The sequence below is a fragment of the Empidonax traillii genome, unplaced genomic scaffold (assembly GCF_003031625.1).
Source record: "Empidonax traillii isolate 1590-97213 ecotype Southwest subspecies unplaced genomic scaffold, ASM303162v1 scaffold55:size2822071, whole genome shotgun sequence".
In the NCBI taxonomy this organism is placed as follows: domain Eukaryota; kingdom Metazoa; phylum Chordata; class Aves; order Passeriformes; family Tyrannidae; genus Empidonax; species Empidonax traillii.
Window position 1 is genome coordinate 1987918 of NW_020955248.1, and position 18353 is coordinate 2006270.

Here is an 18353-nt window from a genome sequence, read left to right on the forward strand (position 1 = left end):
GAGCAGTGACTGTGAGGGAGTAGCCTCCATCCTCTTCTGCTTTAAGCTTTGGGAGCCCGGCTGATGGAGAGCACATGACACTCCCGGTGGCTTTTCCTTCCAGGCGGGACACAGGGAGCTGTGTGTGTAAGGGGAACAAGCGGTTCTGTGTAGCGCGTCGGCGCTCCACTCCCGCTGGTGGCAAGGGCAGGCCGGGCTCGCTGGCTCCTGCCAGCGTGGCACGGCTCACCAAGCCGGCGGCTTTCCTGGCACCGTGGGCCTTGCCCACCCGTGTGCCACTCCCGCACCGACTCCTCGTCCCGGTCCTGAACGTGAGTGCACGGCGTGGCTGAAGGCAGTGTGAACAGGCTTCGCCTTTCCTCGACATGGTGTAAGCGAGTGGAGTGCCTGAATTATTCACTCCTCCTCGGCCTGCTGTTCCTATTGAATTCCCAGTGTCGAGGCACCCTGCCAGCACCCGCTGGTGAATTCAGTGCTGTGCCTGTCCAGGGGCGGCCTGCGCCTTGTGTGTTCGGGGCTGGGGGGGACGGGGGGCGGCCGCCTGCGCCAGGCTCGCCCTGGAGTTCTGTAGCTGCAGGTTGGTGAGACTTAGGTAGCCCTAAGGTCTTTCCATCTGCAGCGTGGGTGGGCGCCGGCCCTTTTGCTGCTCAGAGGGTTGTTGGCAGGTTTGCCTGTGTCTCTGCCTTGCAGCCGTGCTGAAGTCTGCCTGGGCTACCAGATCCTAATCTTTTTCTACTGTCTCTTTAAATGTGGTATCTGGTATTGTGTCCTATCAGTATTTCTTCTTGGTGGCGTGGATTTCTCTGCAAACCACATCTTTATTTTCTACACACCATTTGGGGTTCTCCTCTCTTCTGTATACCAAGTTTTCAGGGATGGTTGTGCTAAAAAAAATAAATCACGTTTCATAATTTCTGAGAGGAAATGTTTCTTTTATTGTTCTAGTGGAAACCATTTCCCTTTTGCCTATGATGTTACTCTTAGTAATCTGAATAATTTTTTCTTAAACATTTAAAAGATCTGTACTCTTCACATTATCACAACTCATAAAAGCTATTGAAGACATACTTCATACTTTTGGAAGCAGATTATCACTTCTCTTTACAGAAACTTCTGAGTTTATGTTTGGTACCATCTTCATTGTGTTGATCCTCGCTTTGTTCCTCTGTATTTTCTTTTTAAAGCAATTACAGCAGGTGGCTGGTCCCTGGGGAAGCTCCCTTTGACCAGAGTGCTCTCTGGTCCCGGTTGACAGAGTCGGATGGAGTTTCAGGTCCTCCTCCTGGCTGCACAGAGGAGTGTTTTTTCACCTCTAATTGGATCATGTAAATCGGCTCGTTCTTTGTCTCACCCTCTTTGTCCAGAATTTCCTTCTGGATTTTGATGAATAAATCAGCCTTGACATAGAATTGAATTTTTCTTTAGTCATTATGTTGATATTTGAAAGCTAGTATATCTCGTGAGCAAACTAGGTGTAATAATCAGAATTGTGACCAATAATTTCCCTCAAAAAACAATTTCTGTAGTAGAGGTGATATGTAAAGGATGGAGTACACAGTGGAAAGGGTTGGCTTTCTTTTTCTTGTGTATGTTTTTTGTTTGTTTGTTTGTTTTTGTTTTGTTGGTGGTGGTGTTGTTTTTTTTTTTTGTTTAAATCCTGTGCAGTTACAGCCCTCTTGGATTTTAGTGTTTGATAGAATGCTGAGGGGTCTCCAGGGTCTGACACATGCTGGAGAAAACAGAGCTCCCTCCTAGAGAGAAACTCAGTCCTTTCATGCCTGTGCAAATGCAAAGCTTTTCAGGCTGCACGCTTTCCCCTCAGCCAAAGGCAAAGTGTCTCAGAGTCACTGGCTGAAGTTTGCAGTGTGTGGTTGTGATGGGCAACCTTGGGGGGGGGAAGAATGCGCTGTCCTTTTTCCCACTTTGTCTCTTACACCTGGAGCGATGGAGCGTGCTGTTACCTGTGAAGCGATGGCTGCAATATTGCTTGCTGTGGCTTCTCTGCAGCAAACAGCAGAGTAATTCAATGGAGAGAGAGGAGCAAGACAAACCCCAGGAAAGCCTAAATCATGGCATGTGTCCATGAGCATCCACTGGCTACTAAATCAAAAAGGCCAGAAGGAAGGGAACAGAGGGTAAAGTCATTTTTTTTGACCTTTGTACTGGTAGGAATGGCAAGAGGAACGTAGTATTCCCTGACAGTAGAGGAGAGGGAAGTGTCTGAAAGAAGCTTCCTCCTCTTGCTTTTAAAATTGGAGGAGGGGGAGACACCAAGTTGCAAAGGTGTGAAGCCTTCATGCAGCAACCAGGAGAAAGTCTGGGACTGCACTTCCTAATTAGCACACAGAGCTTGCAAATGTGCTTTTGCTGTGGGCAACAGCATTCAGCCCCTCCAGAAATAAATACAAAACCTGGCAGACTGGGACTCATGAATGGTAAGGCCTCCATGTAGTCAGCTGAGAAGCTAAACCTGATTGCAGTACATGGCTTCTTGGATGCAGGAAAGTTATAATTGCCATCGCCAGAGTGTGGGGCTCTGTGCTTTTATATTCTCTTCGGGTAGTAGAGATTTTAAGTTGGGGAGTTTCTCATTTGTACCCATAGTAATGGCAGGAGAAAAGGAGAATTTTTTCTTCCTTCCCTCTTTTTTATTCCCCCAGGAGATTTTTGACTGTTTTCAGAAGGGAGCAGATTTTGGTCTTTTTTTTTTCTCATCTTCCTGATCTGATTGAAGAGCAATGGGGGATGAAAGCAATCTCATTCAATCTGTGATTTGCATGTGTTCAACCCTTCTGTCCCGAATCTGTACAGTGCCTTTCTGTGTGGCTGATAACAGCTTTCCCATGCAGCAGCCACATCTGTGTGAAATTCCAGCATCCTTTAATTTTTTTTTTTTTCCTTTCTCTGCTGCTGCTTCAAAGCTGCAAGTAATCCTCCAGGCACCAGTGCTATCTTTCAATAGAGTCTGACTGATGCAATGCTGTCTTCATATGGGATGGGATTTGGGAGGTGCGGTTTTTCACCCGGGTGGATTACAAGCTTCATTTTGACACAAACATTTATACACTACAGGTGGTAGTGTTGGTGCCTCAGGACTTGTTTTTTGGCATTAGGAAGATGCACTGCGAATTCAGCAACTTCCCTAGGCCTTTATGTGACAGTTTTAGTGCTGCAGAATCCCCATTGGTGTTGGTAGTTGCCTAGAAAGTGTAGAGGTATGTTACATTTTAGTTTTGGTCAGGTTCATGTACAAATATATGTAATATATGTGTAAATATATGTGCAAAAATATATGTTTTATATAATACAGCATTATCTTTTGTGGTCGTCATTTAGGTTGCATTAAGCAACACAATTAGTATAATGAGATAGTTTGTTCTTTGCTATCCTTTTTAGGGAAAGCAATATATGCTCCTTCAAGAGAAGTTTTTGAAGACTTTTGTACCTTTTTTTTAATGTGAAGGAAAAGTTTTACCCCCCCCTTTTTTTTTTTTTTTTTGTTTTTTTTTTGGTTTTTTTTTTTTTTTTTGAGACAGAGGGGATTTGAAGTAAGGATGTGCCTGCCACTCCTGGGAAGTGATGACAATCTGTGGTCCTCCTTGGTTTCAAGAGTAATGTGTTTTGCAGTATGACCTCTATAAATGTTCAGCCTGAAACATGCTTAGCCATTTGTATGGAGAACCGTAGTGGTTCAAGGCACGACACCATCACCTCTAGTTTCTATGACTTGTAATTTTCTAAAGCTGAAGTTTTGTACTGTCATGATCACCAGCTGTAGTCCAGCTGAGGTGTAATGAAAGCATTAATCACTGAAGCCAGGTCATATTCCAAGCTAAGATAGTCTCTCAGCTCTTGGGTGTGGGCAGATCCTGTTGTTGAAGGCTGTAGCATCAGGCTGAGAAGCAGGAATGTTTCTAAAATATGGATAGCTCAGATGACAAAGGATGTGTGTTTTTAGCATGCTTAATAGTGAAGTCTTCTCCGTGCCTCCTCCTACCCCTGACATTCTCCCCAGAATCAGTGTTCTGCCGTTGGACTTGTCAAATCCTTGGTGTCTCTGTGTGACAGTGGTAGATGGGCCTGTAGCAAAGAGCAGTGCTTCTTGTCTGAAAGTCGTGGAGGTCACAAATACGAAGCACTGAAAACAGAAGGGGTCTGTGTGTGCTTTTGCAAATTCACTGTAGAAAAAAGTATGTATTTAGCATCTGTTTTTTTGTAGGTCCTCTGCAATTACTGATCTGAAAAATAGCTACCAAGGGCAGGTAGATTTAATTGATAAAAACGCTCCTTCCCTCCTGGATTCTCACAGCTCTGTACATAATTCATGGACCAATCATGACAACTTGGTTTTGGATACTTGTGGCTACTGTCTTTGGAGCATCAGTTTGCTCATTAAAACTCACTTAAGCAGCTCCGATCTTTGGTAGAGCAGCAGCAGACTTGAGTTGCTCCCTGCTTCTGAGGAATGAAAAAAGGGGCAAAGTATGAGCAAACATCACTTGTATCTGATTAGGCCATACAGCACTGAAGATGTTTTGGGATGGGGAAGGGAAGCCATGCAATGTGATGAGAACCATTACTTTCTTTGCTGCCTCAGATGATTGCTAATGTTTCTTATGATGAGTTCTTCAGGGGAGTAAAAACTCTGAATCTTAAAGCACTGTTAAAGATGCTTGTGTAAAAGTCTCTCAAAAGCATGGAGGTCAAGGATTGGTAGTTTCTAAGGAGGAGTCTTGTCAGCAAAGCTCCCATTACTCAGGTTGGTTTACGCTGGTGGAAAACTATGCTTTCATTGAGAGAGCAGCCCTGCCTTCTCCCTGACTCCAACTATGTGGTCATACACCCTTCCATGTACAGGTGTTAGGGATTACGTGGCCTGTGGCGACCACTTTTGTTCGTGAAGCTTAATCCTTCTCCTTTTTGAGGGATTAGTTTCCAGGAGGATCAGCAAGCTGATCTGACTTGCCATGTTCTTCTGTGATCCCTACTGCGCATGCAAGAGGTGAGGTAGGGATGCACTATTGGGAACAGGAGGGGAAAAAACCCAGAGCGATTCCCTTTGTTGGTACGGTGATTTTTGAGGTTGGCTTAAGCTGGCTGTAAAAACCATGCTCTTAAGAGGTTAGTATCACTGTGTAGCTCAAGGGAGTTGAGTTTTAATCCCTTTATACTTGGGTTGAGCAGTTGTTACCAAACGTGCAGAAGGAAGGAGCAAGTAGAACTGAATTTATAGGGCTGCAACTGTCTAGAGCTTTGACTAAGAATGTGGGCTATATTTACAAAGGGACCGTGAGAAATAAAAAAAGCAAGTGGTGCTTTGGCGTGATTTTAAGCTTTGACTGGCTCTCTTCTGCTGTTTGCCAGGGTGCCTTCAGTCCAGCTCAGGAGTTTGCTATACTGCCAGTTTCTCTGTACCTAATTTAAGATGTTTGTGTGTTCAGTGGGAGGGTGACTCCCTTTTTTGTTTCCTTCATCTGAATGTGCCACATAGGAAGATACAGGATGCTGTAATTTCAGGAGCCCAGTGTTTTTAGATCTCTTCTGTTCTGCATTTCATCCGTAGGCTCAGGGAGGGAAATGTTACTTCTTAATGCAAAGAAGTCTCCAGGGATTGCACACAGGAGAGGTTTTTAGACTAAATTATGAAGGAAACAAGCTTTAGGTGAATGTGCTGTGACAATCCCATCCCACACATGCACACTTACAAACCAAGTGGTAATTTCAATCGCATTTAAAAGTTGGAGGCATTGTAATGCCTTCCTAAAAGCTTTGTGGAAAAATGACGATGCAGTGGGAGAGATGCAGACAAGTGCCCCACTAAAGGTAAGGCAGTCAGGACTCGTGGATTTTGCACTCTGTATGGAGCAGCTGGACGATCTGTCTGGCCATGCCGGGTTGTTTGCTCCCTTTTGCCTGGAGGAACCATAGCAGGAGACACAGTGTGGGGGGCTGTGGTTGTAACTGCAGGAGGTTGGAATGGGAAGCAGCTGGCAGGGGGCAGGCAGAGGGTACAAATCTGCGAGGAACTAGTTTTGGTTAGTTCCACTGCCTTGTTTATGACATTGTCTTGTAGGCGGGGAAGGGAGAGGGCTTTGATGCTTTTGTGTGGTGCTGGCAGGAATATGCAATCCGAGGGTTTTGAGACCTCCTGTCTCAAAAGGCATGGGTCTTTTTCCAAGGGCTTCTGACTACCCATAAAGACAATAGGGTGAAACTGTGGCCCTGTAAGGAGTTTGTATGCTGTTTCTGAGGTCTTCCTGAGCTTTAACTAAACCTAGAGCTGATAATAAGAGAAATGCATTGGAAGCTGTGCGGGTGTGCAGGATGTTGCAAGGAGGAACTGTGTCTCCTGCCTGTTTGACAGACCCAGATCTTGAAGTTTCCCAGGTACCTTGGGTTGCAGCAGCCTGGTGCTTTAGTGCTGCAGTCACTGCAAAGACCTCTGGCACCTGTCTTGACCTTTCACAGGTCCAATTTCTTCCTATGAGCTCGTGCTGTTTAATTGCAGTCTTACTGTTGTTGTTGATGGCTGTATTTAAATAAAGGATGTATAAGAATATCCAATGCCTGAGGCTGCTGGCAGCCTCTTACTTAATTTTTCCACTAATACATAAAGTTCTTGGCCCTTCTGGGTAGAACACAAGCAGCAGCAGCTATTGCCTTACAAGCAGGGCTAGCAATCCCATCTGGGCTAAACTGAAGAATTCAGACCACTTGCAGATACCTCTCTGGTTAATTTTGCTCTCCACAGTAACATGATCTTTCCTAGAAACGCCTTCAGAGAGGCTTGCCTTGCTTCTGTGTGCAGTGAAATGGAAACAGTAACTTACTGTAAATGCCTGGTTTTGTCCCCATAGCTGAGTTGGGTGGTGTTTTGTTTTGAATCTTCCTCTCTTTTCAGAGCACTCTCCCAACTTTTTGGATGCAGCCTTCCAAGGGAAGGTCAGGTCTTTCTTCCTTTTTCTTAAAACTCTGAAACAAAGCATTGCTTAAACTCCTCAAAACACCTTCCAGAGAGGAGGTGTTCCTCCTCCTTTGATTAGTGTTCCCTTTCTCCTTGCTTTAACCCTGTTCTAATTGTGACTATTGCCTGCATGGGGATGCTTTGTCCTTCCAGCGTAAGTTGTTTGGCTAGGTTGGGGCACCAGCTGTAGCCTGCCATCCTGTGCCGTTTGTGTAGGCTGGGTACTTCTGGTAGGTTGAGTAGAATTTCTCGCTTTTCATACGCTCTACAGTAGAGGTGGGATCACAGCTGCCATGCAGGCATCTCAGGGCAATCATGTTTAGCAATAGTTAGCTTCACGAGAGCAGTGAGGAGGTTTATATATCAAAAGTGCATTCCAAGGAGTCCTTGGTTAATGGCTTAGAAAACCTGTTATTTCAAGGCATTTTTTTAAAATTTAGTTTTATGAATTGCACTCCGGTTGTAGAGAGCTTTGGCATGTGGCCACGTCTGTGTGACACAGACATCCAGACTGTCTGTGGCCCATAAGAAGGTGGCAGTCAGCTACAGGGTGGATGTAAAAAAGAGAAGCAAAGGTGTGTTGTTTTGTAGTGGAATGGCATTGGTTTATAGCAGGAATCACTCATGTTACATTTTATATGGAATTGCTTAATTGGGATGTTGAAAGGTTAGCTCTGATTTTGTTTTGATAAGTTTCTACATTTTTGCAGGCAAGTGTTTAGCACTTTGGTGTCTAATTAGAAGAAAAACCCTGAGAAATACTGATGTGTGTGGGAGAGATGAATAAAGGTAAAAGCAAGGAGGGAAGGGTAAAAGCCCTGCAGGCTTTACTTTCTTGTGGAGATGGCAACCCTTGCAAGGGGAGTACCTCTATAATAAACTGTAACATGGGGATTTAGTCTGGTGAAATTCAACAGTCATGACCTCTACTTTTCCCTTTTAAAATAGTAGTGAATGGCGCTTTGGAGACAGACACCCTCTTTGTCTTCAGAAGATGTGCTGAGGCACTAACAGGCTGTCCCCGTCCTTATCGGAAGGAGCTTGTCAGGGGTTGGAAATGGCTGGATCAGTCTCTGTTGCCTTTCTGATCCTTGGTACCTCTGAGGCAGTAGGGGAGCATCACCTTGATGATGGTGATGTGCTTTGCATCACAGTCTTTCTGTCCTCTTAAGAACAGAATTAAGTCTTTTATGTGTGTCTGGAATATTTGTCTCTGGCAGACTGGGTTCTCTTGCATCCATGTGCTGATTTAAGGTAGAGAAATGGGAGGTTCCAAAGGGCCAGAATTCAGGGTGAGCCCTCAATGTGCACAGCTCTCATTTGGGGATATTCTGGCTGCAGAATGACTCACGTTTTTGTCAAGTTGATCATATTAGGTGCAATTAGTGCACTGGATGCTCTTTGATCAAGGCTGCTTCTGAAGCAGTGTGGTGCCAAGGAGACAGAGGGTTTGGTCTTTCTCCATCCCTTGGGGTGCCACTTTGGGATGCCCCTCAAAAGCAGAGGGAGCTAAGGTTGTGCAAGTTGCCCTTGCAGCAGCACTCGAGGGGTTTCATTCCCTTTTATAGATGCCCTTTTGTTCCCCTCCCCTCTGTTGCAGGGAGAGGAGTTTTCCAGGAGGGGGATGAAGAGGCCAGCCTTAATGGTCTTAAGAGTGGATTTATTATTTTTTTTCTGTTTTGTGAAGGAGGGACTGGGAGTTCTTTCTCTCTAACTCTTTCCAGATGGTGCTGCTGGAACACAAAGATTTCTAGTGTGTTTGGGATGGTGGCTCTGAGACCCCCAGCCCCCCTCCCCCCTCAGCGCTTCCTGTGCAGCTCCACAATCCTGCAGGCTTAATCAGAAACAGCCCTGTCCTGGCTGCTGAGGCACTCCTGAAGCCTGCCTTTACTTCACCCTGTGCCCCAAGCCCTGTGCTCTCTCCCTCCTCCAGGCTTTTTAACCCCTTGCCTTTACAGCTGCAGCCCATCGACCTGCTCACCTCACTCCTCTCTTTTCTCCAGCTGGCTGTGGGCACTCGCAGTGTTCCGGAGATGAAACTGCATTTGGCTAGACTGCTCGAGGAAATTATATCTTTGGGGAAAGGGAAAATGGTTTGTAACGCTAACCTGGGAAAATAATTTCTGCAACTATGTAGGGCAGCTTATGCAATCAGGCCAGTGTGTCCAGGGCACAGAAAATTTCTCTTGCACCTATTTGCCTGTGGCACTTGGTATACAGCATGATTTTGTGCTTCTCTTTCATGCCAATTTCCCTAAGAGCAAGGCAGGTTTAATTTTATATCACAGCCTTTTCACACCCAACCAACAAATTAGCTTCAACCTTTTCTTCTGAGGGAAAGATGGTAACAATAATTCTTGTTCTGGAAAGTAGGAGTATTCTTCTTTCCTTTTTAGCCTTTGAGCAACTGCCTGTGAATATCTGTAAAATCAGCCAAGGAGCTTGTGATCAACTGACTTCCCTTCTGGATCTGTGGTCTGTCATCTCCCTCATCCTGTTCTCTCCCATATTCTCCCTCCCGTTTTTTTTAAGAAAACAGAAGCAATGATGCTATCTATAAGGCATAACTCTGTAGCCCTCTTCACCTTGTGAAAACTTGTAGCCATCATGTTTGAGCAAGCCAGATTTTCCTGCGTGAGCATGTTGCCCTGTAATGAGTTTTCTTCATGTGAATTATGTGTGAAATGCTTCCTCAGCCCCATGTAACAACTACAGCATCCAAAGGTGCCCCTAGTGCTGGATTTTAAAGCCTTGTTATGGCCCCTGTCCTTTTCCTGTAGAGTAAGAGTATAAATGATGATGAACTGCCATTTTAAAATGCTTCTGCTTAGTAAAAGAGGAGGGAAATCAATATTCTGTGCTATTGACTTCTATGCATGCAGTGTGTCCTTGTATTTGCTGGATCATAGACGTCACACTGTGCACAGTATTCCCAGGGGCTTTAACTTGCACTGAATCTATTGTTGCCAACATAGGTCATGGACCAGCAGAGTCAGGCTGTATTTCCTTTGTGCCTGGAGCAGTATGAGGATACTGCCATATGTAGTCCAAACAAAGTATATGTTTTGCACATTTAAGTTACACTAAATTAATGAAATCCCATTTCTTTGAGAAGCTGAAAACACCCCTTGGCTGATCTGGAAAATGAAAAACTTAGTTGGGGAAAAGCTGCTTCTGACTTCCAGAGAGCTACTTCCATTATTTGGGGGCAGAGTGAGGGGAAAGTCAGGGAGGAGTCAGCACTGTTATAAAGGATCTCTGTAAAATACTTCAATTTTAGCTGAGCAAGTGCTTTCTGTGTGTTTAAGTCCCCCTTCTCTCTACAGCATTAGACATCTGTTCTGTAACTTCATACAGACCCTGTGAGCCTAAAGTCTGAGTATGTATTTGTAAACTTGTTGCATCCTGAATTTTTTAACAGATCTGAAGGCTTAAATACCACCTTTCTGTGGGGTTTGGTCAGATGTGTATTTGTCTGTATTCCACTCTGCAGCCTCTGCTGTACTCGTCAGTTATTGTTTCTTTTCTATACATAGTTTCATGGAAAAGAAGTGCCAGGAGTTTGGAATTAATAAAATAGGTATTTCAAAATACAGAAAATTGCACTGACACAGTTGGGTGGTGTCCCTGGGCCTCTGTTCAACAGGGACACAGCCATCCCAAAGTTTCCTTGTTCTGTCTGGCTACCTCGTGGGCTTCCCTAGCTGACTGCTCCAGACTATTCAAGCTCTGGTTGGGGCAGGAGGCTATTTTTATTAATCTGACATCACCTTCCTTTCTTGTCTTTACTGTGTCACTGGGCTTCCCGCCCGGGGAGCCTCTGGCAGGCCTGGCCTCCCTCCAGCGGGCTCTGCCGGGGTCCTGCTCCGTAACGATGGCCAAGCGGAAGACCTGCAGTTCCATGGTGGGTTTTGGGCTGCCTGGGGCCATGGGTACCGTGTCCCTGTGGCAAAGCTGGGTGTCCAGCTCTGTGTCCAGCTGGGTGTTCGTGGGCTTTGCAGAGCCGAGAGGACAGCGTGGGCATCTGGGACGGTGACCCCCTTGTGCTGTGGGGCTGGAGTGGGTGAGAGGACGGAGGTGGGGAGCTTCATTCACTGGAGCCCTGTGAGGCACCAGGGACCTGGCAGCACAGGAGCTCTCCTGCCCCATGCATCCAGCATCATATTGGCTTCTGCAGAAAACACAATATTTTTAGGATACAGGGAAGCCTGGAGTGGGGTGGAGGGGGCCAGGCTGCTGTCTCTGCAGCAACAGGGCCAGAATTCCAGGAAGGAAGAGGAGCCGGATGAGCCTCCATCCTGGCCTCCGCCAGGCTCCAGAGCAGGGAGCCTGTGGCGCTTCTCTGCTCTCATGGGCACAGCCGCCGGCATCAGGCCCCCCACAGCCAGCGCCCTGCACTGGCAGCTGCACCCCTGGTTTTCTGTCCCTCAAGAAGTGACCTGAGTCATTCGAGTGGGTGTCGGAAGCCAAGGCTGTGCTAGCCAGCATGTATCTCCCCAGCCATCAAGGGCAGCCATGCTCAGTGTACTTGGTGTGGTGCCTTTTATCAAAATCTCAAGCTTTTAGTCCCCAAATACACTTAAAGAAAGGGGGGGGGGGGAAGTGTACGGAGTAAAATGTAAGTCCTGTTACCTGCATCCAGAAAATAGTACAGGCTGTTGATGTCAGGGCACTAACAAGGAAGCAAATAAATGGAAGACCTTTACTAGATGACGTCTGCTCATCTGGAAACTGGCCAAAGCCGGGAAGCAAGTTTAATTGAAAGTGAAGACAGCTGAAGGGAAGCGTCCCACTCTATAGACACAGTTAGTGGGACTGCAGAGTGATTAGCAAGAGCTGTATATCAAATTAGGATAAGTATCGAGGGAAAAGGGTGACATTAAGATCCATTTAAAAACTACTTAGTTCAGTTTTCCATTAATAATTGGTAATTCACCCTTAGATGCTGCTTTCCCCCATTAGTTTTATCTAAAACAATTTGGGGTAGGAGACAGCACACACAATTGAGAAGGCAGACAGAACGCATCAGATACACTTGGACAAAGAAATGGTTATTTCCTTTTTGTTTATATGCAACAGTTTGTGCAAATAAGGGTCTGATGAAGAATTGACCATTTTCTTGGTAACTGATAGTAAGATCAAGGCATTTACAGTTTTACTAGTGCTCTGCCACAGTTGAAGGACTAAAAAGCCTTTTTCAAGACAATCCTCCCCCCTACCCTGCCTCCCCTCAGCACAGGGTTTCTATCTTTCCTGGTATGCAAGAAATAAAACAAAAAAGATGGTCTGAAACCACTGGGCTGTGATGAACAGCGCTGGGATTTCTGTCTGGCTCATGAGCTTTACTTTTTCGCAACTGTCACTTTCAGATTAATAGCTTCGTTGCCAGTGTTTCCAGGCTTTTTCTTTTTTTCTTTCTGTGAACATCTTATTCACTGTGTTCTAGAAAAGTGGCTTCTGTTTGTCTAGTACAAGTCTCTGATAAATGTGTAGCTTGTGCTATCTCATCACATCAAAATCCCATTTTGCTTTTGGAAGGAACAAATAATTTCTTGTTGCCTTTATTTCATTGCTCTGTGTAGTATAAGGGTTTCTGGCTTTCTGGTGCAGGGACTTTCCCTTGTCACTTCTGCCCAAGCCACCAGGATGCTGCACTCTGGGGTGAGGGGGGGCAGCCAGAGCAGAGACGCATGAGCTGCTCTCATGAGCTTTGCTGCTGCTGTTCAGGACCCGGCAGGCCGTTGTGAAACTTGAAAGAATTACATTAACTTCACTTTTCCTGGCACTGTCAGGAAAGCAAGAATGCTGCAGATCCAGGGAAGAGATTGCTTGGGCATGTTTCTGAGGTTATCTTTGCAACTGAAAGGACTCAACACTTCAAGTGGAAGCTTGGAATTCATTGTCTTGCTAGGGAAATGTGGATGAACTCACTAAGCTAATGGTTCCTACTAGTAGAGTTTTAATCTGCAGGCTTTAGGTTTAGTTTGGCTGTAAAGAAACAATTGCTAATCAGGCCTCAGTGATTGTTGCATCTGGAAAAATGGCAAGTTGTGATGCAAAATTAATTTGTTCTGGGGTCAGGTTAATCAAAGAGGATTATTGCCTCTGTAAGCCAAAAGTTAGTTTTAATTTTGAGAAAAAGGTAAGAGGACTTTTCAGACCTTCCATTATGTGTTGGAGCTGTGACATTTTCTCTAGAGAAATGACTCTACTCCAGACCTTTGTGGCCTTTCATAAGTTAGTACCACCTGCAGAGCTGATCGCTTCTTACTGGCATCCTGGTTTATTGATAGTTCCTTACATTTTCAAGATGTGTCTAATTCAGCAACTTTTAAAATTTATCAAATTGAGAGGTGTGAAGAAACCCAACAACCCCAAAGCCTGGCTGTTCTGCTAGTGAAGGAGCATCTTCTTTGAGCTTCAGTCATCTGCAAATGGCTGTGCTGTGTTTACCTTTGACCTGAGGAGGTACTTGCAGTAGTAAGGTCTGCCTCAAACTGCAAGTGCCAATGGAAAAGAACTTATGTTAGCAAGGCTGGGAAATGAAGGAACAGGAAAAATTTGAAATAAAGGGATGGGGGATAAAGGCCTAGTGAATTTGACTGAGTTGTGACTTTCATCCTGTTCAATCCAGTTGGCCTGCACAGAGACTATCACTGGGGTACAGTTGCAGTGGTCTCACATCCTATGGAAGTGTGGAAGCCCATGTGTGAGATCATGGATACGGGTTGAATAAAATCCCAGTGTGTGTTGCAGAAAGCTGATTTACGGTTTCAGCTTCTAGTTTTATTCTCCCCACTCTAAAGAAAATCTCAAGTACCTGAGAAATGCCTTTCAGTGGTAAACAAAGTAATGAAACATCTCAGTGTCAGTTTGATTTGATTTTGCAGGCTAGTGCTGCCTAACTCAATTTCTTTATGAATGTCTGGTTGCATGTTGGCATCGAAAGAGAATGTAATTGGCAGGAGGGAGCTGCACAAGAGAGATGGAGTTATCCGGGGATTCCCTCTTGCATCAGGCTGCTGCCAGAAGGTAGGGTCCCTCTGTGTTTGTGGGCAAGGTATTTATCTGTGTCAAACCTTCCCTCTCTCTTTTTCACTTCCATTTTGTAAGATTAGTTTTGTGCTTGTGAAGTCAGAGGAAGAGACTGAGCTGTATCCCCCGCCTCTGCTGCCTTAGGTCGCCTACTAGCAGGGGTTTTCTGTCTGGATGTTGCTGGACTGTGCTGTTCCAGTTGCAGGAGTTTAACGCTTTCACTTCTTGCTCTGCTTGGTTTTCAACAAAAGCAAACTCTGTATGGAATAATCATGCAGCAGGCCCCAGATTCACCATTAGTGACCTGTAAAATTGGCAGCACTGGAGATTATTGGCAGGAGACGGTTTCCCTAGGCGCTTCCTGCCTTCTCTTGGAGAGTTAAGTTCAATTAGAGCAATGATACGCACAGCAGGGATTTTGCAAAGAGTCCAGTACTTGATGGTAGCATTGCTGTATGAAAGGCAAAGAGATATCTTTGGCCTTTTTGTGACCTTAATGCTCCAGCTGCTGCCCTCTTTCTAACCTCTGCTATCTGCAAACTCTTGCTTTCCTAAAATGTAACCCTCTTTCACCTCTTCTTTTACTTTCTGATGCAACCATATCTCTCAGACATTTTTAGTCTGCAATTTGTGGGGTTTGTTTTCCAGAAATCAAAGTGGAGATTGTGAATGTGGTAGTTTTTTTTACTCCATTTGATTTTACTTGTTTCTTTCTGATCTCTCATGTATTGTGGACTGCTTTCAGATCTCTGTAATCATCTTTCTTTTCCTTTTCACACTGTTCTGATTTGCTTCTACTTATGAAACTCTTCTGTTTATAGATGTGGTTTCTTTGCATTCAGATTCTTTGACTTCAGGAAATCCCACAAAGTTCAGTGTTGTCTCTTTTCTGCCAAAGCCTCGTGGTGACAGTCGCTTTTATTAGTCCTCGATGTGAAGAACATCATCCTCAAAATAATGATTTCTTATAACTTTCAACTTGCATTTACTGCCCATGTCTTTAGTATCTGTAAGGGCAGCTCCTCCATTAGTTCTTCCTTCTCTGTGGAAATCTTTCAGGTTTACAAGGTGTTGAGAGACTGGCACAGGAGCCTGTCTGAGGTACTGACCTTGTAGGTGTGTGTACAAATACTGTTTAAAGCATACCTGGAAAAGTCTTTCGGGAGAAGACCATCTCTCCTGATACATTTTTTTGTTTGGATATTTATGGCACTTGGAGAAAAGTTGGTAAACTGTATTTTGTGGGAGAAACAATCACAATGCTTCTGAGGTGTACTTATATTGGGGGAGAAAAGGACTAACCGTGCGTGGTGTTGCTTGTTCTTTAATTAAGTTCTCAGTTAAAGCCCAAAAGCTTTGAGTGGTGCTATAGTTGACAGTCTCCACTTACTTTTCCCAACTTCCGTGTCTTTCCTTCTGTTTCTGAATTATTTACGGAGTTTTGTGCTTAACCTGCTTTCTGGCTATTGGTATTTGAGAGGAATGTATTCACAGGGTGGTCAGCCTAATTAATTACTGTTAATCCCCAAAAATTGGCTGCCAGAAGTTTTGTTGTCCTTGAAGCTCTCATACTGTGCATGCTACTGTAGCTTTAGCATGAGAGCATGAGGAGAGGCTCTGGATGTTTCCTGGCAAGTTTCCATGGAGAATCCCCTGGGCAGGCGTGAGGTAAAGAGGAAGAGAGGGAGGATGGATACAAACTTAAAATAGCATTGCTAGTTCCTGCATTGAAATATTAGCACCTTGCTTTTCGCCAGAAGTTGTGTTGAAGTGTTTTGTGTAAACTGTGAAATTGTGCCTGTGGCCACATGCCCTGTGTGGGGCAGTACACCTCTCTCTGGTAGGAGCTGGCCCGTTTCACTCGAATGTCCCCACACAAAACCCAAAACAAAAACTCTTTCTGACAGCGATTGTACATCTCAGTCAGCTTCGTGCCCAGAATGTATTTGCTCTGGACAATTTGAGGTTGTTTCGCTGTGTTTTGTCAGGGTCTTTCCCTTGGGCCTCTTTCTCTCTCAACCTTCCCTTTCCCAAGAACTGTTGGAGAAAGTGCAGGACTGACTTAGTAGTTCCTTCTGACAAGTCCTATCAGGAGATAGGAGCAGACTTAAAAAGTGATTGTGGAGGGTGGCTGTTTCCTTTCCTCCTCCTCCTAGCATTCTGCTGGAAATTGCTTGTGAAGACACAGGGGTACCAAGGTGGAATTTATATAGGCTTTGTCTAGTTTAATTTATCCTCCACCCCAAGAGAAAGATGCGTGCCTGGGGCACGTGTGAGTGCCCTGTCCCCATTCCAAATAGGATGTGTTGGAGGGAGAGTAACCGAAAATAAATTAAGAAACAGAAGTAAACATTTAGAAAGTATCATGAAGTGTGTTATCTTAATCCTCACTGCACTGCTAAAATAGAGACTAGTCTGGGAATTTCATGTAGAAATTCCAGAAGTGTTGGTGGTTCATATATTTCCCGCACAGCAGAGGGACGAAGCTGCCAATATCACAAAATGTGAAGGCTCAGAGTCCCTTCTGGGTTGAAGAAATAAAGCCTAGAGGATTGATTTCCTGTTGGGAGTGTTGAGGTATTACACAGGCTTACCAGGGTGCTTGAAGTTACACCGACTGCTTTTTAAGTTCGTGGTAAACTATGAGTATAGTTTTGAAAAGGACAAAAATGACACTTTTATGGCTAATGTTTAGGAAAGCATTTCTTCAAGACTAGACGAGGTGGGCGATAGCTTCTGTTGTTTTTGTGTTCAGTTTTGTTCAGTTTTCATGCGGGTAAATGCATTTGCATAGAAAAATTCTTCGGAAAACGACAAAAATTATACACAACTGATATTATAGAGGGTAAGGAGGATTAGTTTATGCTTGATTATGGCCTTGATTTTTTTTTTTTTTCCCTTCTGCACAATTTGGCATATGCAGTTGAAAATAAATTTTGGGCTTACCTGGAAAAAAGAAAGTTGGCAGAATACTTTAGCTCATTCTTCTCCCATTTCATGCAGGTTCTTGTCTTTTGCCGAGTTAAGACAGACATTGATTTACTTGCTTTCTCTTCCTTATAACCCCTACATTCTCCCTGTTTTCTTGTCTTGCAGAACGAGCCTCTGACTTCAGGTTATCATGGATATCCAGCAAGAGACAATCAAGTAAGTGTCTGATTGCAGTAAATGTGTGTGCGCATACGTCTCTGTGCACTCATGAATGTTTTGTCCGACAGCTTCCTGGCTGTCGTGTTACGGAGCGGAAATAGCTTTGTTCTGTTGTGGAATGTTTCTGGAGACGTATGTGATAAATTGAATGGGTTTCTTTGGCCTCCAGCAGTATGGGGCAAGGTGCCTGATAAGGGGTTAAATATCCTCCACATTACCAACAGTTCAGGAAATTCTTTATCCTTAAAAACGTCAAGAGTTAGAATCCCTGTCCCTAAGCTCCCACTGTATCTCCTCAGTGTTACTGAATGTAGATATTCAGTGCCAGTGCATGCTTGGCCCTCTTTTATACTTATTGCTGCAATTCTGGCATCTGGGAAGCAGAACAACACTGATTTTTTTATAAGGGTCCACTTTGCTGGTGGAGTAGGAAATGACATGTCCCATTGGGTTGTTTCTAGTATCTGTAAACTTGTCTTGCCTTCCTTTCAAGTCCTGCAGGGCCCCTGCCCCTTGCTCTAACTCAGGATGTGCTCCTTCTACAGCAGTAAAAACGACACTGTTCAGTGCACTGCATCTGTAAGCATTCTCTTGGCTCCTGACAGAAGACAGAGAAATCCCAGTTGATGAATTTGTGCGACAGAAGGAGGAGATGCTTTGGAACAAATGGAATTTAATGGTTGTGAGATACAACTGTCACACATTAAATCTCCCTTCTTAGAATGAAGTTTTTTTCAGTGCTCTGCAGCGCTACTGCAAAGCAGAGTATGAACCAGTGTAGCAGGAAATTAATATGCACGGAAAATCAATAATGCAGCACATTTCAGTAATGAGCAAATAACAAAACCAAAATCAAATTCTTTAATACTCTCAGGTACTGCTATATAAAGAAAGTGATTTTCATCATCTCTTGATGAGGTCTGGGTATATGTAACAACAGCTTAATGGGAGATGTTTTTATGAAGGAAGTGCAGCATAGTGCAGCCTCAGCAGCTGAAGAGCTCCAGTCTGTGGTGCCTGGTAGGTGTGTGTGAGTTCCCATATAGGAGGAAATTGTTCAGAATGTCTGCTGGGATATATTAAACTGCTAACTAGCACAAATAAATACTACGCACAGGGATGCTGGGAGAGTTGTGTTCCTACTCTATCCAGGCTGAGTAAGGTAAGCTAGATTGAGAGGCAGAGCCAGTCTCAGATCCTTAAA

At 44.5% G+C, this 18353-nt stretch overlaps 1 protein-coding gene across 7 annotated transcripts in view; it reads left to right on the plus strand.

The window, feature by feature from the left end:
• The window catches only part of RBFOX2 (RNA binding fox-1 homolog 2), a 167532-nt gene that overhangs the window by 18707 nt on the left and 130472 nt on the right, over window positions 1-18353 (plus strand). For all 7 annotated transcript variants that reach the window (XR_003570723.1, XR_003570722.1, XM_027879550.1 and 4 more), the window contains exon 2: window positions 17096-17146. Coding sequence is in view for 5 of the 7 variants with exons in the window: in XM_027879550.1 (XP_027735351.1) it covers window positions 17096-17146 (51 nt within the window). In the remaining 2 variants the exon portion in view is untranslated. The remainder of the gene's footprint in view (window positions 1-17095; window positions 17147-18353) is intronic.